The sequence below is a fragment of the Peromyscus leucopus genome, chromosome 8b (assembly GCF_004664715.2).
Source record: "Peromyscus leucopus breed LL Stock chromosome 8b, UCI_PerLeu_2.1, whole genome shotgun sequence".
Taxonomy (NCBI): domain Eukaryota; kingdom Metazoa; phylum Chordata; class Mammalia; order Rodentia; family Cricetidae; genus Peromyscus; species Peromyscus leucopus.
In genome coordinates this window covers 84088514-84109800 of record NC_051086.1, presented here as the reverse complement: position 1 = coordinate 84109800, position 21287 = coordinate 84088514, and the positions used below count along the sequence as shown (strand labels likewise).

The 21287-nt window shown below is 44.2% G+C and overlaps 1 protein-coding gene across 1 annotated transcript in view; it reads right to left on the bottom strand.

Annotated features, from left to right (window-relative positions):
- Positions 1-21287, bottom strand: part of Prkca (protein kinase C alpha) — a 403981-nt gene that overhangs the window by 239431 nt on the left and 143263 nt on the right. Inside the window, exon 3 of the mRNA XM_028865238.2 lies at positions 7143-7225. Coding sequence (XP_028721071.1) covers positions 7143-7225 — 83 coding nt within the window. The remainder of the gene's footprint in view (positions 1-7142; positions 7226-21287) is intronic.

Sequence of the window (21287 nt, the reverse complement as noted above, 5' to 3'; positions counted from 1 at the left end):
ATAGTCCTCCTGCCTCTCTGTCCAAGTTCCTGGGATGACAGAGACCTAAAACCACTGGGTTAAGTGAGAAAGCCCCAGGATATCTCCCTAGGAAACATGGTTTCAGGTAGCTGGTTAAAAATTAAGTGATATATTTGTAGTTACACCACACACTCGTCTAGTTAATCAACTATAGACCCAGGGACAGATACACTATTTGTTTCTCTTCTCACTGGGTTAGGGAGACAGATGCCTCCATCAGCTGCACCCTGCAGCTCATAAGGTCTAGGATGAAGACAGGCATCTTTTAGGCCATTTTAAATTTGCAACTAAATTAATGTGGTTCACAGACAACAGAGGTCCCTCCTCATGCAGGACGTACTTCTGTTACTGTGAATCTGGTGCATAAGAGAATCCGCCCACTGAGGAGCAGAATTAGCAGTGGGGTTCTGGTGTTGGGTTTGTTTCCCTGAAATAATTTCCTTTTCAGGTTTCCCAGGGCATCATGATGAGGGGGGAAGGGCATCCGTGGGTGGGCACAAAGGGGGCTCTCTCAGAGGCTCATCCAGGGACATCCCACCAGGGCGTGCAGAATAATAGCACGACTCTCTCTTTATGTGCCTATTGTAGGTCCCCCTGGAATGCATGTCACATGAGTTCTGGTGCTGCGGCTCTTTCCCCATTAGGCGGGAGATGTGTCCCAGTATGCAGAACATGAAAATATCGTCCACTTATTTTTGAAAGAAACAGAAGAAAGGTAAAGAAAAACAGTATGTCTTCACATGTTGCCATTTCCATGAATACTGCCTATTGTCCCAATAAAGGCATATCACTCCACTCCCCAACTCATTTGCTCTGTGTTTCTTCCTGCGTGGCTGCTATCCTTCAAAGTCTTATGGCCCCACTGCCCCACTGTCTGGCTTATCCTTGAAGCTGGAAGACAATCCCACTTTCAGAGGGCAGGGACTCTCCACTTTCTTATGCTTCACACCGCCACAGCTCTTGGTAACAATGGAATGGCATTCTGGGCCAAAACCAACTTTAAAGATTACCAAGCTCTACCTCCCCATTCATAAATAAGAAAACCAAGGTCTAGGGAGGATCTCAACAGCATGGGCAGCCAGGACTGAGCCCTAGGGGACTTGACACAATGCTGTTGTATCTGGACCTTACACATATCTCACTTTTCTTTATCAGCCCAGGAATATTTTTTTTTAATGTGCTAGAATGAAATGGGCTTTTCTAAAAAACAAAAAACAAAAAACAAAAAAACCAACATCTTATTTATATCTGTATTAAATTTAAAAAATACACTTTGGAAGAAAATGATAAGATCCACTAATTCAATTTGCCTCTAGATTTATTTTAAATGCTTTTTGTTTTGTCGTAAATTAATCTTTGAAATGTGAAATCTTAAACAATGCAGCAGTTTTTTGTGATGATATATTGTGTACCCTAATAAAGCTTGCCTAAGGATCAGAGGACACAGCCAGCCACTAGATTAGACATATAGAGGTCAGGCAGTGGTGGCACACACCTTTAATCCCAGTACTGGGAAGCACACAAACCTTTAATCCCGGGAATTGATGTCTTGGCAGAGAAAGGTATATAAGGTGTGAGGAAACAGGAACTCGCTCTCGTTAGGCTGAGGATTCCGTAGAGGTAAGTACTAGTGGCTGGCTGCTCTGCATGGTCACAGTAAAGCAAAGACACTCCAACTCCTAGTCATAGTCACAGAGTCTGGTCTCTGCTGGGATCCCACTTCTGCTCTGCCACAGTTTGCACACCAGCTTCCATCTCTGCTTCAAAGTGTCGACAGACGTTTTCAGCATCTTTGAGTGGGACAAACTTTGTAATTTCACAGACTTTGAGGTGTACTCATTCTGGGCAAGTCATAGTAAATATTCCCAAGTTAGTTCACTTCTTCCTTGGGTGCCCTTCCAGACATACTGGCAAGCATTAACAGGTTTCTGAGGCTGCCTGCAAGCATGTTGGCTGACTCCCAGGTGAGGTATAGCCATGACCCAGGAAACCATCTGAATCCTGTTCAGCGGTGTTCAAATACAAAGAGCATAAGCTAGAACGCGAACAGTCTCCCCAAACAGAATATGCTGCTGGTAACAAAGCACAAGGCCCATCCAAATAGCACAGCTAAGCTCATAAACACTAGGCAAGAATATTCCCTCCAGATACTGGGGAGGCCTTCTAATAGACGCCATCCACCACTACAGGATCAAATATACCTACAGCCAATGTACAGAAGGAACAGTTCAGAGCACAGATGCAATAAATGGGGCTTTTTAGTATTTGTATTCTTTATAAATGGCATATAAGAGTGCATTATTTCCACCCAACTCCACAGATTTAAAGGCTTGGTTGGGGAAGGCTGTACATAACAGTGTTGAGAACGGAGACTGTCTTGACTCTTTGAAAGGACTTCACAGCTTTGCTCTCACTTATGACAGAGAGAGAAAATAGAAAGCAGAAAATAATTGAAAAGTGCTAATATTCATATATAATATATATATATAAACACATGTGTGTACTTATATACATACATAGTTTTCACACATATGTACATGTATACTGGCAGGCTGGAATGCACCACTTCCCCTCTGGCAGAGTGGGCTTTGTGAACAGGCATAACTGAAGTTTACTAGAGATATTCTAAGAATAGGAAGGCACTCCAGACAGAGGGACAGAGAGATTGTGAGCCACATTAGTAGATATAATCTTAAGAAGTTAGAGGAAGAAGTCAGTGGGCCACGGGACCCATCATAACCCTTGCTACCCACCTGACCTCCTCATGTTCACAAGGGAAAGAACCCCGTCAGACAATGGGGTTCGTGGCACTGCAGACAGAACAGCTTTCCTGGTTCCTCCACAGAGCAAAGTCACATTCACTGTCCCTGACAGCCAAAGCAAAGTGAGGCTCTATTCCCTCTCTACCAGCCTGTGTCCCCGACAACCTCTGAAGTTGGTAGGGGAAGACAAAAAGTTATTTCTATACAAGGACTACTTTTTAAAAATGTGTTAGGCTGTCCCATAAAACCTTGGGTGCAGTGGTGGTGGGCAGAACCCCAGCCGCATTCTGAGGCTGCATGTCTAGAACTCCCAGGCTGGCCTTTCCAGCATAGACTGGGAACAGCACTCCCTGTTCTCTGGGCCATGTACCCCAACATCGACACTTTCCAGCTGGTGACTCCTTGCTCTGAAAAATCCACAGCCCAGATGTGTGTTCTTTAGAAGCCTTTTCTGCTCTTTTCTCCTTTACTTGGGGTGAAGGGTGAATTGCTCTTAGACTCTAGGAAAGGCTTGCCTCTTTTCTCCCTCTATGGTTTGAGCAAGTATCAGGCAATGGAACATCCCTCCTCCAGAGCAGGTGAGAGGCTGAGAAACTGGCCTGAGGAATCTTCAAGGGTCCTTCTTCCATTGACCCTGAAGCCCGTTCTTCCCCTGACATGTCAAACACTAATGCAGACAGACTTTCAACTACGGTGACTCCTTGAGCCCCAGGGAGTACCTCTCTTCAGAACTTGGAGCACTCTTCCACAGGCTGCCGCCCTCGGGAACTGCTGAGGTGTTCTCCAGGGCTTTTCCGTGCCTGCCTTCTTGAAGACGGCAGGGCAGGCCCAATATCTGTAGATTTTTACAGGTTTTATGACTTCTCTGCCTCCCTGGGAGTTGAGCTCATTGGCGGCATTAGCAAGCAGCGTAGAAACAGCTCACCCTAAACCTTCCCCATGCAATGAACAAAGTCTCCATTCAATATTTTAAAATTTTCCAAGGGGAAAAATGCTTGAAGCAGCTTTGCTCATAAATTCAACTTGATTTTCCCCCATCCTTCCATTCTTGCAACTGGCATCTCCCTTTGGCACTGTTGTAAGTATTTGATCAGAATTGCCAATACACGCTACCAAGCTGCTCCACTGACAGCACACCCTCCCATCCATCGGCCCCTCTCTCCTTCCCTTCAGGACTTACTCTCCAAAGGAGCCCATCACAAACCCACTAGATGCCAACAAACAGCATACAATGGTACCCAGGTCATTTATGCCTTTCTCCAATATGCCTCCATCTCCTCACTATAAAACAAGATTAAGCCAGATCAATCTTTAATACCCTGCTAGCCCTGTAATTCTGTGGATTTGAAACTTACTCAGAAAAGCACATGGGCTGGGAAGATGGCTTAGCGGGTAAAGTGTTGGCCACACAAGCATGTGGACCTGAGTTTGGATCCCCAGAACCTAGGCAAAAGTTGGGCCCAGTGGGCATGCCCCTGCAGTCCCAGTGCTGAGGTGTACTAGAGGGCAGAGACATGGATCTCTGGAGCTCACTGCCGGCCAGTCTAGCCAAACCAGCCAACTGTCCAAGGCAGTTATATATCCAGAATGCTTTCCCCATGCTGGTGCGGTTCAGCGTGACCATCTTGTGACTTTCTAAGACTTCAGCAGACTTGTACAACCACCACCATAAACACAAAGGGATGATACTACACATGCCCTGGCTGCAGAAAGCCCTAGTCACGTGTCTCTGAGCTCCAAAGAACAGAGGTAGACATTCTTAGAAGAGCATACACAATCCGCTCTGAATCAGACAGGCGGGACTAGCTGAGTCCTTATATCTTTTTATATCTCATGAACCGTTTTTCTTTCTTATATTGAAAAAAGTCCCCTCTTAACATCACCTCTAAGAATGTGGAGCCCCATGCTGTGAGCAATACCACAAATTATAGAGTCTCACAACCCCAAACATGATCACAGAATTGGCCTGCAGACCCTACAGGAAGTGGTTAAAACATACAAAAGCCCCACCTCCCTCTCCACCTTCCTCCTACTTCTCTGGCTGCTACTTCTTGGTCTCTCTCCCTGGCTTTCCTCTCACCAATGGGCTAGAGTTCCTTAGAGCTCTGTCCTAGGATCTAACTCCTTTTAATCTCACTCGGCATCCTCTTTCTAGGCCACAGGATCAATTCCTTGGACTTAACAAAACCATGAAATCTGTATCGTCAGGGCACACACACTTCAGACCTTCACACTTGGTGTCCACACAGCTCTCTGCTCAGGGTCAGACTGCTCAAGCTCAACACACCCAAACTGAAGCCATGATTTGTTCCCTTTGTACTCTCTCAAATGCATGTTCTTCCTCCAGTGTCTCCATGGCCCTATAGTGGGACCTCCATCCATCCAAGTATCTGGGTCAGAAACCTGAGACTCATTCTCAATATCTCCATCTCCCTGACCTCATAAAGACAAAGGACTACCTATCTGGTTCCCAAATAATTCTTGAATGTGTCCCTTCTGCCTATCTCCATTGCTTCCAACTCATCAAACTACCGTCTCAGGGCTCTAGAGAGCAGGTGCTTCTCCAGCCTTTGATGCCTTCTTCCCATGTTCCAGCAGGACACTGGCCCACTCTCACCCAACGCATCTCCTAAGAGGAGGCCAGAGCAACCTGTATGACATACTTTGTAGCGTTACATCACTTGCTTAAAACTTTCCCTGGGCTTCCATTGCTTCTGAGATTGTATTCCAAATCCTTACCAAGATGCCTGATGCTCATCTTTCTCCAGCTCTCACAGATCAAGTTCCTTCCTACATCTTGGCCTCTCCACCTGCTATTTCCCCTGATCTGAAACAATTCCTTCAACAGCCCCATAGATCTCAACACACACACACACACACACACACACACACACACACACACACACACACACACACTCCCTTTTGGCTGTTTCCTGCCCACTGTTGAAGCTCAGTTTAAATTCCATTTCATCAAGGAAGTCTTCCATGATTCACCTGTGTTATTTAAGATACCTATTCAGTATACAAGTGTCCCATTTTAATCATTGACTTTTTAATGTCCACTTTTGTGGGAAGTGGATTAAATCTTGAGTGAATGTGTATATTGTTGACATGAGCATGGTCATGTCAAAAACCTTAATGCCTCGGACCCATGAAAAGGGTAACACTTTCTCTGGGTGAGGCCCAGAAGCATGGCAAAGCCTTTTCTCTGGTCCAAATATGCACAAAAGACTGAACAGTATATACAAAAGCTAGCAACCACAGGTTCCTCCTCCAGGATGACAGCAACCTGAGGTTGTTCCTTGACAGAGATCTCCCATGGAGACCAGCATTCTGGAAGGTAGCCAGCAGGGAGAAAGTTTCCAGCCCAGGTCCAATCAAAGCCATGGCATGTTTGGTGACAAGTCATCTAGTTCTGATGGGCAGCCAAGAGCAATGGCAGTCGCCTGTATTGTTTCGGGGGCTTCAGGCACCTCCCTGACAAAGCACTCATTGGAAGGGAGCCTACCTCTGACATTAGGACTTTCACTTAATAATCTATCTTCTGGGGATGGTTTTATCCACCCTTGAGGGGAACCTCTGTTCACAGTCTTATTGATTAACTTATTTTTTAATTAATTTGTAAAGCTATCAGATTTCCTTATAGCTTTTTTATACATCCTCAGTTGGGATGACCCTCCTCTGCCTATCCCCTTTTCAGTTTAAACATTATTTTTCATGTGACACCAAGTTTCTTTCTACCTAATGCATTTTAGACACCGGTACTTCATTTTCTCCTGGTTCTCAATGTCTTCTGCTAGTCTTGTATTTGGGTAAGAGAAGATGAAACTGACATGTTCAATAGAAACAGGGAAAATCAGGACATAAATAAGTGAAATAAAATTACTGGACATCTCAGAGACTGTGGTCAGTGAAACAGCTGCCCACAGGATCCCTTCACTGGAGACATTTATGATGCACAATGAAAATGAAGCATTGATCTCCCAGTGCAAACCGGGGCAGTTCGTTAAAATGCTCAGGACAAATTGCTGACTGTCTTAGTAATGCACAGACATTTAAGGATAAACTGAAAGGTGTTCAATGTATCCATACAGTTGTTACTATAAATTTGGTGGATTAATCTACATGGTCACCCACAGTGGAAAAATACAAGCTAATGATTTTCCTCTGAGGATATCTGAGAAACAGTGCAGAGCTCAGAAGGATGATGGACATGTTCATTACTACAAGACAAAGTGAGAAAACTGAGATGTCTTTTTAATAATAGCATGTTCCAGAACAACACTTGTACAGGCAATACAAAATAAACAACTTCAGACATTCGCATTACCATCAAACGACAGTTTCCTGATTACTCACATCAGTGTCGGGCCCCTTGTCTGCACCCGGACAAGAGAAAGTGACAAACTCATGGCACCTCTTGTGAACCACAAAACAGCAAACTGAGGAGAGAAAAGAAAACGGAAGTTAGAAGGGTCTAGATTTAATATCCTGAACAGTGAGGAGTCATTTTAGCTTCAGTATAGACAGAATCTCACAGCAACACAAAGGCATTTCATCCAAAAATCAACAATATTTTATTTCAATTAAGCTTGGAGATTATACCACAAAATGCTAAGGAAACTAATCAATGCCCCCTCACCTCTAAAGCTGAGGGATAGGAGATCCTAAGCTTATGAGATACTTTCTCAAGGTACAACCTAGAATTATAAATTTAACATATTTTGCACCATCCTATAACTCTACACACATACAGAAACACATGCATACACATGTATACATGTACATATGAATAGAAATATTATACTCTGTAGGTTAAATAAAAATAACTATAAAAGGAATAACTGATGGTAAATAACACAGAAGTATCCCAAGTATGAGTTAGAAGATCCAGGCTCAAATTCCCAGTACCCATGTGTCAGCTCACAAACCATTTGTGACTTCAATTCTAAAGGATCCCTCACTCTTTTAGCCTCATGGGTATTACACAGATGTGGCACACAGATATACATGCAGGCAAAACACTGATATACATAAAATAAAATACTTTTTAAAAAGGTATTAACTCAATCTATAGAAAGTGCCCCTTAGAAAATGTTGGGATGCAATCAAACATTTTCTTGTGACTGTCTATGACAGATGCTGTCCCCAAGGCAGAAGAGCCTTTGTAAATCCAGCAAAATTATTGAGAGACATTTCTAAACCCAGTAATGTTTTCATAACTAACCATGAAGAGGAATCAATAAGATAATGTGTTATAAATGAATAAATAATCCCTAAGAGGTCTTTGTGGGTGGTGTAATGTGGAGGATACAAAAGCGATCTCTTTAGCCTTTTCTTCAGAGCTTGGAGTGGAGCTCACCAAGCGCGCTTTACTGTGATACTGCTTCAAACAACAAAACAAAAGCACTAAAGAAACAATATGCTGCCTAAAGTACCGGGGAAGTCACAAGGTTTTACTACATCCTACGGTTTGCATGCATGCACAGATCAAATCTGGCTGCAATTCTAGTGGCCCATGGGGAAAGGACCCTGGAAGGTGATTGGGAAATGAAAATTTGTCCCTTAAAGGTAGGTCTTACACCTTTAGAAAAGGACAGGTTCCAGGCTAGATGAAATGGCTCAGAAGGTAAAGGAGCTTGCCTCAAAACCTGATGGGCTCAGTTAGGCCCAGGAGACCCATCTGGCGGAAGAACTCAAATGACCCCAGCAGGCTGTCCTCTTACTTCCAGATGCATACCGTGGTGCGAGCATGCATGCCCACACACATGCATACATACACAAGACATAAGGAAACACAGTAAGAAGGGCAAGGTCATGCCTCCCTTTCACCCTCCCTCAGGTGGATCATTGTTTTTCTTCCCTCTAGAGGAAATAGCCAAAAGATGCTTGCCAGCCCAGCACCGAGACTTAGGGCTTTCAGTATCCAGAACTGTGAGAAAATAAATGTGTTATTTATAAACTCTCCAGCCTGTGGTGTTTTGTTACAGCAGCAGAAAGGAACTGATATACAGTGCAAGGAAGACTAGAGCTTCCTGATTCTTGGCTCATGCACTATTTTCTTCTTGCACAATGACAACACAACCGCCTGCATTTGTGTTAGTAGTTGAAGGGTGAGTCATTTCGGTGGGTGAAACAGGATTGCAGGTTTGCTGGAAGCTGGAATCCCAGGAGAATGCATGCAGGCTCTGAGCCAAGTACTAAGCATTCTTAAACGGTCAGGAGTGGCCAGGAAGAAATTCAGAATCCTTTTGCTGGGCCTTAGAAACCACAGAAAGATCTCAAAGAAAGAGAGACATGTATGACAGCAATGCTTCAGAGGCACAAGCACAGAAGAATGCAATGTAACAGATTGAGGGCCAAAGCCTAGCTGGGAGCCGCTTACCCAGCTGAGGTCTGAAAGCAGCTGCCCATCACTATTTAGACTGCTAAGACAATGCAGCAGAGTGACCGAACCTTCGAACTGACCACAGAATACCATTTACCAGGTGCCCTGCTGTGAGTGGGCATCTTGTTCCAGCCCCTCATGAGTATTATCATGGTGAAGCTTCATATCGACACTACATAATATGCTTCAATATCCACAGTTTTAGATGGAAAAACACTGTTCAGGTATCTAGTCAACTTTAAGCACACGTTGAGTATTTATGAATGAGAGCGGAAATGGAGGCAGGGAAAACCCTCAGGGAGATAGATGGAAAGACCAACAGACAAAGGAGGTTCTTGTCTAAGGTCATCTACCTACAAAGTGGAGCCAGGGTTCATACTAGGTTTGCCTGGTTCCACAGCCTGCTTCACTTTCAATACCAAGCCCACTATTGGCACACAGGGCAGTGGGGCGAGAGAAGTAGACGCAGTCCCTGCTGCCACCTGCTGCAGCCTGGAGGGTTGCTTGAGAGACCTCAGCTCAGGTGAAGTCAGGATTCTTGACTCTGGCGCAGGAAGGAATTTTAGGATGAACCAGTGTGAAGCCAGGTTGGTGTTGGCTGAGATTTTTACATGGATTTAACCTCAGGGAGTTGAGAAAGAGGCATTCATGGGAAGGTTGAGAGACCTGTGCAATGTGGGCTTCTCCGGAGAAAGCACGTACATGTCTTTATAATAGCCTTCTATATGACTTTGGTGGCTTCTGAAGTCACGTCTCAGACTGTTGCTAAGGGACATTTTCTTTTTGGTAGGAGGGTGATGCCTGTGCACTAGATAGGATTACAGCCGAAACTGAAATATCCAAGGTCACGAGGTTGCAGAGGTCACAGGGGTTGCACAGATTGCTTCTTATTCTAAAGAAAAGTGTCTAGTCTTGTTTGTGAGATTCTCCAAAAATTTCAGGGTTATATCTGGGAAAAGAGTAAGGTCATATATGCTTAGGCCTTAAACAAGCTTCATTGCTATTTTAATGTCCTTATTTAAAAATATCTTAATACAAAAGGAGTATTATTGTCTCTATGTAGGCAAGATCTATGGCAATTTATTTTTTTTTTTTAATTGTGCTGGGTTTCTTGACTCTTGGCTGGCAAGAGACTTCAACAAGATTCTAGCGAGGGCCTTTTTCCCCTTTCCATTTCCCCTTCATTTTCTCTGCCTTTCTATTTTGCCTCATCAGGATTTTGGAAACAAAAAGGATATTAGAGTTGGTGTCACCATGACTTATACAGGTTATGGGTACAAAGAATACATGACAAAAATATGTTTTGCATATTCACATAAATACTCATGTATCTACAGAAATACAGAGGTTGGAGATATAGGTATGCCATACTTAATAAATAATAAGGGATAATGAACTGTTTTCTTTATGAATTTCTTTGGTCATAATACAATGCACTATAAAAATGCACATAAAGACCAACCAACCAACCAACCAACCAACCAACCAACCAACCAACCAACAAAAAACAACTGAAAAAGCAAGCTTGACATTGACCAAAAATAAAGCTGACTGTGAGTGGGAATCATCCTCAAGGTTAACAACTGGAGCACTCTTGCAGTAAACAGCCTTTCAGAGCTGAGACGGCTGTGGTGGAAAGGGTCCTCTTGGGTTGCAGTATACTATCTGCCACACGCAGCATGCATGCCTTCACTGCATGGTCCTGCAGGAGGAGGGGGTGTGTAGCTGACCGTGCAGGCAGTGCTGAGGCAGCAAAGGGCGATGCTGAGCGCCTCCGAGCCTTGAGTCAAGTGTCCCTTCCACATTGCTTCTGCCAAAGGCATCTTGACTGGAAAGTTTCCAGAGACGGGGGGTAAAGCAGCAATGGGGAGACCCACATTAATATGCTCACCCCCTGACTCCTGGCACAAAGGCACATTTTATTTACTGAAATTATTGGCATGATCACTTACTAAAGGAAAAGAATGACAGGGCATTACCCCTCGTCATAATTTATTATGAAGACGATGTTTTGGGAGTAAACAAGCATTTTGATTTCCTACTTAATTGTTGCAACATTTGAGTCTTCCACTTCCTTTTTTTAACCTTCTCCATATCTGGATGAACATTATTAACACATAAGTATCCAGCCCCTTTGGAAGAACACTGCGTCTTTTCTAACTGTCATCTCTGTCTATATCATTACACCAATATCAGTGCATTGCCACTAGCTAAAATATTTCTATAATACACTTCAAGAAAAGTCTTACTTCAAATAGTTTCCTAAGAATCAAGCTCTTACTGCCCTTTGAAATTTGCAGGGAACAGCAAAATCCTTACTTACTCCTAAATTACTTCCTCCTCCTACCATGTCTTAGCTGTCCTTGTCCCAAGCTGCTTCAATGTAATCTTCTCATTTCAGTGAATGCCTCCAATAGGAGGCAGATAGAAGGTCCTATGTGTCAAGAGTTACCATGGATGTATGAATTATGTGGAACATAAAGACCCTTAAGCCTGCTTGCACTTTGAACATCCAATTGGTAGCATGCTTATCTAGTATGCACAAGGCCTTAGGTTCAGCCACCATCACCATATATGCTGGTATGGAGGCACACACTTATAATCCCAGAATACAGGGGAGGGGTATAGAGACAGGCAGATCAGAAGTTCAATATCATCCTTGACTACATAGTGAGTTTGAGGCCAACAAGGAGTTAGAGGAGACTCTGTCTCAAAAACAGAACAAGCAGTGCATGTTCTCCTAAACCAGAGCAAACAGCCCATGCCTTAGTAAGAGGGAAGCTCTGGGTCCTCTCACCATTACCTCTAGAGGGGGGTCAAGAAGGAGGACAGATGGGTTGGGCTGACTGGTCAGACAGCATTTGTCTGGGAAAAGCTGCCGTAGAAAACATTCATAATGGCCAGACATTCCGAAACTCACAGATGGCTGCTGAGGACCTTTGCTTCCAAGCTACAAATTAAATTGGTAATGCATGTTTTGTAGGACAATGTAATCTAAGCATCAGAGATGCCATGGGGCTGTTACAGAGAGAACAGACCAGAGAGGGCCTAATGAGTGCACTGGGCTTATCTGGAGATTTTCTCGGGGTTAAAATTGAGAGCTCCTATTTTATTTTAAAAGCTAAAGGAATTCATCTGACCATGTAACGGGGCGGGGGATGAGGAAGTGGAATAAGGAGAAGTGGGAAGAAAGTGAAATCTGGGATACCTATCACGTGGCACCACTTCAACAGCTTTGACTTTGTCAGGCAAGTAACTTCAAGGCTGCTACCACTCAGCCTGAAGGCAGTGAAGACACAACCATGGGCAGTCTCTCACTCTACAAGTCCGCTTTTAAGAAGCACTAGCCATCCAGCAAGACTTAGCTGAAGCATCATTTTCACTTACTGTGGATTAAGTGTATCTGTGCATCTGTGCAACCAAAAGAGAGGTGGTGTGTGTGTGTGTGTGTGTGTGTGTGTGTGTGTGTGTATGTGTGTGTGTGTAGGGCAGGCCTGTGTTGGAGGGTTGCACATGTGTATGCACGTGGAGGTCAGAGGTGACTGTCATCCTCTCTCACTCTCCACCTTTATATTTTTCAGACAGTCTTTGGCTTTACCCAGAGCACACCGAATGGGCAAGAGTAGCTCTTCTGTAAGCTCCAAGGAGGCTGCTTCCTCCAGCTCCCTAGCACTGGGATCACAGGGGCATGCCAGCACACCTGGCTTTTTATAGATATTGGTGGGACTCAAACTCAGATCCTCATGCTTGTCGGGCAAGCTCTTTCCCTTCTGAGCCATCTTCCCAGTCTCCAGGAGCCAGACTGTGGCTTAGACACAAAGTAAATCCTCATTCTATCATTTTCTAAGCACCAAATGACTTTCCTGTAATCCTGTCTGTGGATGCTTGTGCTTCCCAGGAGAGAGAGATGGCTCCTGAAGTGGACCTATCACACGGTGCAAATGAGGCATTTGCAAAAATGAAATCCAGTCCATCTGCAAAAAGGAATCCAGTCCACAGGCCTGCCTGAGTGAGGCTCCTCAGCATGACCTGACTCTGATGGAGAAGGATCAATCTGGAAGATCCTTGCCAATGGCTAACATTACACAATGTAAATAAATGGAAGTTAAGGAGTATATTCTTCATCTGCCAAAAGCACATTATAGAAACAGAACAAATAACAATGACCTAATTTTGAGTCAGAGACTCATTTTAAATATTCAGATAAAAAACTGAAGTGTATTGCAAGAGTGTCATATTTACATTAACAGTGGTTCTCAGTCATATGTGTTTAGTTTAAGGAGATCAAACACCAACAAAGGGCATATGGTAAGCCAAACAGAGAGAAACTTTCCCTTCTGACACTGTTCCTCCTATGAATCTGGTAAACATTAACTTGACCATAGTTTCAGTTCATTAGGGGCACACACTGGATCAGGTGAGTTCTTTCTATATCAAAGCCATCTTCACAGACTGACATCTCTGGCCTCCTGATTGGGGATAGTGTTTCCTAATGTGACCTGAGCAAGTGACGAGTGTAAGGATTCGGTCCTTAATTACTTCATCAGCCTAAAAGGAGGGTGGGCCCTCTGTGTGCTCTCTGTCTTCTCTCCTTTCCACTCCTTCCTCCCGTCATTCCCCGCTCCCTCCTCTCTCCCCATTCTCCCCTCTTCTCCCCGCTCCCAATAAAGCTCTAAAAAGGTAACCATGGCTGTGATTCTTTCAATCAGCATGCTTCTCTGCTGGCAGCGCCGCCACAGAATAAACAACGAGTCAGAAAGCTTTCCCCTTACACCACTTATGAGTAGAAATTTACCTCAGAAAGAATATGGTAAACTGATGCTACTGAAACAGAAATGGGATGGAGCAGAGTCCCACCTCAGCAACCCCTACATCCTCCTTAGGAGCCTCACAAACATGGCCACACACAGCCTACTGCCTGCTAGGAAGGCTACTGGAGCAGGGAGGGAGAGGAAGTGGGAGAAGGATGAGGGACAGGATGAAGGTTGGAAACGGAACAGGAAAGAGGATGGGGAAGAGGAAGGGAGTGTGGTAGTTTGATGTGATTGGCCCCCATAAGCTCATATGGAATGGTACTGTCAGGAGGCGTGGCCTTGTTGAAGTAGGTGTGGCCATGTTGGGGGAAGTGTGTCACTGGGAGAACAGGCTTGAAGGTCTCTTTTGCTTAAGCTTCACTCAGTCTTACAGACTACTTCCTGTTGCCTGCAAGATGTAGGCCTCACAGTTCCAGCTCCAGCACCATGTCTGCCTGCATGCCACCATGTCCCATGATGATAATGGAACAAACCTCTGAACTGTAAGCAAGCCACCCCAATTAAATGTTTTTCTTCATAAGAGTTGCTATGGTCAGGGGAAACCCTAAGGCAGGAGGGAAGGAAAACTGACAGGTGCTGACAAGAATGCAGAGAAGCTGGAACCTAGTCCACTGTGGATGGAAATGTAAAGTAATACAACTACTCAGGGAAAGGCTTGGAGGTGCCCCAAAATTAATGTAGAATTACCATATGACCCAGATATTCCATTCCTAGATACAGCCTCAAAATAACTGGAAGCCAGAACTCACCAAATGTCCATTATTCCCTGTAGACGAAAGGCAGAAACGAGCCAAATGCCCATTGGCAGATGTGTAAGTGAGATGGAGTGAAGCAGTCTAGTGCTGGGCAGCCCCAGGGAGCATGTGAGTCCACCCATCAGAGACTTAAAACAGAAAAGAGGCTACCAGGGAGGGCAAGATGGCTCAGGGGGCAAAGTGAGACCCAGAGCTATTAACCTTCCAGGGTGATGCACACCTTAACCCTAGTGCTGGGAGGGTTAGAGAAGGGGCATCTCTGGGCTCCCTGCCAGCCAGACTGGACAAAACAGAGAGCCCTGGGTTCAATGAAAGTCCTTTCCCTCTCTCAAATAATAATAATAATAATAATAATAATAATAATAATAATAATAGCAGTAGTAGTATTAATAGTTATTAATTGGTAATTATTAATAACTATTATTATTAGTGTGGAGAATAATAGAGGTAGACACCTGATGTTCACAAACAGCATCCACATGCACTCTCTTGGATGTGTACACCTGCAAACACATACATATATATGTATATGTACACACAAACACACACATACACACACACACACAACACACACATACACACATACACACACACACACACACACACACACACACACACACACACACACACGAGGTTATCAGGGACTGGAGACAGAGAAAATTGGGAAGTGATAAGTGATACGTAGTGAATACATAATTCCTGTTTAAAACAACTTCTTTAAGCTCTGGAGATGGACAGTGGTGGTGGTTACAGAACACTGTAGATATACCTAGTGCCACTGAAGCACGCACATTTCCATCCACAGTGGACTAGGTTCCAGCTTCTCTGCATTCTTGTCAGCACCTGTCAGTTTTCCTTCCCTCCTGCCTAGTGCCACTGAAGACAGTTTAAATGGTAAAATTCATATAACATGTTGTTCACATTTTTTTTTTTCTCTGTGTAGTTTTGGTGCCTATCCTGGATCTTGCTCTGCAGACTAGGCTGGCCTCGAAGTCACAGAGATCTGCCTGGCTCTGCCTCCCAAGGGCTGGGATTAAAGGCATGTGCCACCACTGCCCTGCTTATATAACATGTTTTACTACAATAAAAAGTAAGTGTTTAACCCAAGAGCAAGATTTACAAAATTATAAATAATAATTATTATGACATAAGTAGCATAGGAAGTCATAGACAGTAAGAGTTTTAGACTTGTAACCCCATTTACATGGTTTTTTTGGTATTTGCATTCATAATTTTTAGTCAAAAATCAGGAAAAATATTTTTCTTTCATTCTTTAAAATTCCCAGTGAAACCAGTGCCAGATCTGAGTAGGGCCATGGGGACAGTTCAGTTTGACTCACACAACTGTACAGCTGCAGGCCACAGCACACGTTTTCCCCAGCATTCACAGTACACGTGTGATAGTAAGACCAATAACAATGACAGAAATAAGTGCCCTCACGGCTTGGCCTCCTTCTCCAAACAATTGACATCTTTAACGCTAGATCTATACACAAGATGGGGCGGCCCTACTTATGCCTGATACTAGTTGTCATGGGGAGGAAACAGAATGTCATGGATCACTTTGTACTTCTTCAAAAAAAAAAAATAACTTCGTTTCCTTTCACCTCGAGTCTAAATCCTTTCACATTCAGGCAATAATTATGTAAAATGGAACATAGGTATAACAATTTCTTATTATTTAAAATTAGCAGGGGGAAAGCCATGATGTAACACATTCTGGATTCCAATCTGCTAACTGTATAGTCCTGCTTCACTCAGGACTATATTTAGCCAAACTTCCCAAGCCTCCCTGACCTCATTGTGGTACTAGGAGTTGAACCCAGGGCCGTGTGTGTGATAGAAAGCAGTCCAGTGCTGAGCACTACCCCAGCCGTCTTTTAAAAAGTTTTAAATTTTATTTTTCCCATATATGGGTGTTTTGCCTGCAAATTTGTGTACCACATGCAGTGCCTGAAGAGGCCAAAAGAGGGTGTCAAATTTTCTGGATGTTCTGGAGATGGAGTTAGAGCTGCTTATGAGCAGTCATATGACTGCTGGGAATTGAACTCAGGTCCTCTGGAAGAACAGCCAGTGTTCTTAACCACTGAGCCATCTCTCCACTGCCCTCCAGCTCTTCTTTGTTTTTCTCCTCCTCCTCTCTCTCCTCCTTTTTAAATTTTGAGGCCAGGTTTCACAAAGTTGCCTAGACCAGTCTCAAACTCAATGTATAGCCCAGACAGGCCTTGAATGTTGCAATCAGCCTCTGAGGAGCTGAGATCATGGGCCTGCTCCACCAAGCCCGCCTGAGCTTTTTAAAAAAAAAAAAATACATGAATGGTTGCCATCATGTGAGATGGTTTTAATTAAATTTTGCTTAGCTAGAAGGGATTAATGAAAGGTAATGTCACATCAAAATTCAATGAAATGAAAATCTCTAAGACACCATGTGCTTTCAGTTTCATAGGGAAAGTGAGGGAAAATTGAACTTATATTTGCATTTTAAAGGAAAATTATTGGTTTCAGATTTGTAACAATGAAAACAGTCTTCTCCTAGGATACATGTTAAAGTTGTGTGGAAACAAATCAAATCAATGTGCCATGCCACCCAGTATAAAGAATGCCATTTACCAGATGGCACATTGCAGCCTCTAAGCAGGTACGCACACGCCCAAATGTTTTCAAAACTCCTCTTTCCATACCTGGCTGTGCAACCATCTTCCACTCTTCCTCCCTCCCCCTTTTCTAGAATTTCACTGAGTACTCTTAAGTGTCCTCTCTTTGTGTCCCCGCCCCCTGCGTGGATCTGCAACATCTTCTGAAGGACTGAAGGATGGAGGCCAAGAAAGACAGGCTCCTCCAAAGTTACCGGCTCCAGCGGCTAGGCAAATGGTATGACCATCTGAGAGCCGAAGGGGAACCCTGGGACAAGGCTGGAGCAAAGAAGGTTAAGGAGAACTAACAAGTCAGAAATCAGTGTCTGGGGCCTTCACCTTCATTCAGACTCTTGGTCACGTGAGCCATTCCAGAACTTTAAGAATGTCATCTGCTTCATGTATGTCTCTACCTCATACACACCATACAGTTTAAGATATTGGAGAACAAGGTCACATTATGCATGTTTCTATTGTTGGTGCCGCTCTGAATTAGATGATTTTCTGCTCTCAGAATCCTATGTGGTAAAGGGATTGATGGCTGGGAAGGTGTGTGTGGGGGGGGGGTGTGAGTTGTAGAGTGTGGGTGCAGGAGGTCAAAAATGGTGAGGGTGAACTTGGAATGTGGGACTTACCTAAGCATCATAGAGGCTGAGGGAGAAAATAGTCTCCATGTGGCTTAGACCTGGGGTTCTGTCCTAGACAAGCTGAGCAGGTTTGCTTCACGACTACCCAGGTAGACAGGCAAACAGATCCAGCATCAAGAAGCCTGGAGGCAGGCAGGTCAAACTTTCTAACAAGTTGTCTACACAGTGAAGGGAACTCCGGGAGCCAAAGAGGTGCCAGGAACATTCACAGGTGGTTGGTGCTGGGAAGGGTGGGGTGATCTGAGAGCTGGGAGAAGACTAAGGAGAAAGCTGGGGCAAAAGGAAGTTGCCTGTGGATTGGGTGGCATGGGCCTGTGGTCCCAGCTGCTCAGGAGGATCACGAGTTTAAGGCCTGCCTGAACTATATGAGGTTCAAGCAGAGTAACTTAGGAAGGGCCTGTCTCAAAAAAAAAAAAAAAAAAAATTAAAATAAAAACAATTAAAAGGCCAGTGTTATAGTTCAGTGTTCAGTGGTTAATTTATAGCATTCAGAAGGCCGCTGGTTCAATCCCTCCTCCCCCCAACTCCCCCACCGTGTGTGTGTGTGTGTGTGTGTGTGTGTGTGTGTGTGTGTGTGTGTGTGTATGTTCCCTGCTCCCTTCTAATCTCCCGCTTCTCTCCTTTACTGAGCTGCAGGGTGAACCCAGCCGCACGTTGGAAGATGAACAGAAGCACTTTGACCTTTCTCCCCTTCACTGCCACTGTGGTGAGACAGGGTGGCTTGCTGCTCTTCTCTGTCTTTAAAAACTACACACCTAGAACAATGTGCTACCTGTGATCCCTTTGAACAGGCTCCCAGCAGAGGGTGAGACAAAGGCACAGGACAGATGGCATTTGACTTGTAAACACTGATGATTCCTGAAGATACAAGATGGGAACACGGTCTTTATGACCTTATTCTCTACTTCTGTGCTTATCTGAAAATAGAAATATTTAAAGCTGAAAACACAAATTAGATGGGGTCTTACAAACATGGCCAAACTTTATTTCTCTACAACTCAAGTCAGTGAGATCCTATGTAGAGTTAGGTTGTTGTAGATTATAATTAATTAGATGGACATTGGTGTAGATCACATTCCTACCCAAGTGTGTAACTTACAAAAAAGAGGCCATCCACAGAGAGAAGTCCATGTGAAGATGGAGACTGTCTAGAGTGATGTGTCTACAAGCCAAGGGATGCCAGAAATTGCCACCAGCCACCAGAAGCAAGGGGTGAGTCACAGAGTAGATTCTCTGTCACAGCTCTTAGAAGAGGCCAGCCTTGCCAACAGTCAGCCTTTAGAACTGAAGGGCAACTTCTGTTCTCTAAGCCACTCAGTATGTGGTAATTTGTTATGGCAGCCCTGGAAATTCATACACATATCAAGAAAGTTTCTAGAAAGTAAAAAGCTCAAGAGGCAAAAATGAAATGATGTAAACAAAACAAGAGGTAGGAGATTCAAGACATTCCTCCCTGACATCTCCATGAGATGGTGCATCTGTGTCTATCATATTTACCTACATCACTAGTGAGCACATTAAGTCCAAAGTTACAATGAGCTATTGCCAGACAAATGAATTAGGACCGTGTTAATATTTCCATGGGGAAAGCATCAAAAGACAATAGCTGACTGTAAGCAAAAAGGTGATTCAAACCTGAACTGATAGGAAATGGAAACTGTGAAGTTCAGAAATATCTGGGACATTTGCATAGATCCCTTGCTCATAATTATGGATGGGTTTAATAAAGCCAGAACTTTTATAGGGTTCAGCACCAGTATATTATCAAAATTCCACATTAAAATCATTAGCTTTCTTCTACACAGTATACCAGCTGGAATCTGCAGCCATAACTACACAGTGGTCACATTTGGGAAAACACTTGCTGGTCCTGAGCAGAATGTGGCTCCCACACAAGTTGACAACCATCCAGAAAATCCATTTGGAATGTACAAGGGATCCAAGGCCCAGAAGAGTGACCCACAGTTTCCTTTTTGCAAAGGATATTGCTAATTTAAAAGGCAGTAAGCATCCACAGCTAATCTGAGAACTGGAGTATCAGGAGACTTCAGGAAGAATCTGCTTTAATGACTTTGAAGCTGTGGAGACCTTTGGGGGCCTGAGGGAGGGTGAGTGGACAAGGCAATGGCTCCTTCTTGCCTCTGTTTTCATTTGGTCCCAGACTATAGTTTTATGCTTAAGTCAAAATAGCCCGTATTCCTTTTAAAGCATTTTCTTTGTGTGTGCTGCCATGCCACTGCATGGGTGTGGAGGTCAGCGGACAGCTTTGTGGTTCACTCTTCCACCTTTCCCTGCAGGGCTGCGAGGACTGAACTCGGGTTCAGCCTTATAGGACAAGTACCCTACCCACTGAGCCATCTCGCTAGCCCTTTAATTCAGTTGTGATGGAATTGCAGTCTCAGAGCAGTCAACATTCTAGCTTCATACTGTGTAGCAACTGTGTTCATACTTGGCAACAAGGTCAAGGTCGTGACGAGGCCAAATCCTCTATCTTTCTGCCATTTGTAAGTCCATAATCTTGTACCTGTGTCTGTCACTTAGCCAACAGTCAGGAAGCCACAGCAGACCCTGGGGGACACCAGGATTTCACATGACACTTGCAGGCATCTTGCTTACAAGAGACGATGGAAATCTGAGTTTGTTCTCGAGAAGGATGGTGTAGTTAGAAATGAGAATTCCCCAGGCGCCATGCTTGCTTGAGTAGTGAGAAAAAGAATCAGTGAAGAGCAGAGATGCCCTAAGGGAGACACTCGCACAGAGCTGGGGCCCTCATCCCTGCCGGAGTCAGGGCAGACTTGGGACAGAAGGGTCTGGTGCATGGCAAAGACTAAAGGCCCGGGGACTCCTCTCCTCCCAGCTGGGGTGGCCAGCTGACAGAGTTTGGCAGTAACATTTATGCAAAATGATGAAAAGAGGCTTGAGCTGCCTCATGCAAATTGTGGAGACAGGTAGTCAAAGGCAAAACACAAGGCTGTTGGGAAGGAGCGTGACTCTCATCCAGAGAAAATGTTACTCTTGATTCTGGTTCCTAGAAGGAAATGATAAGGCTATCCCAGGTATTTTAGGAAACACTGCTTTAATGAAATGTGCTCTACTATTATTTCATTCATTCATTTGCCATGCAAATACAAAGCTCCTGTGAGCCATAGGGAGAGAACATTCTATAGTGTTCCATATTTAAGTTTCTGGTTTGGCTTTGACTGCAGTCAGTGTTCGGAGGAGGGAAGGAACCCTCTCAGAGCTGACAGAAGGATGTCAGGGTGTAGC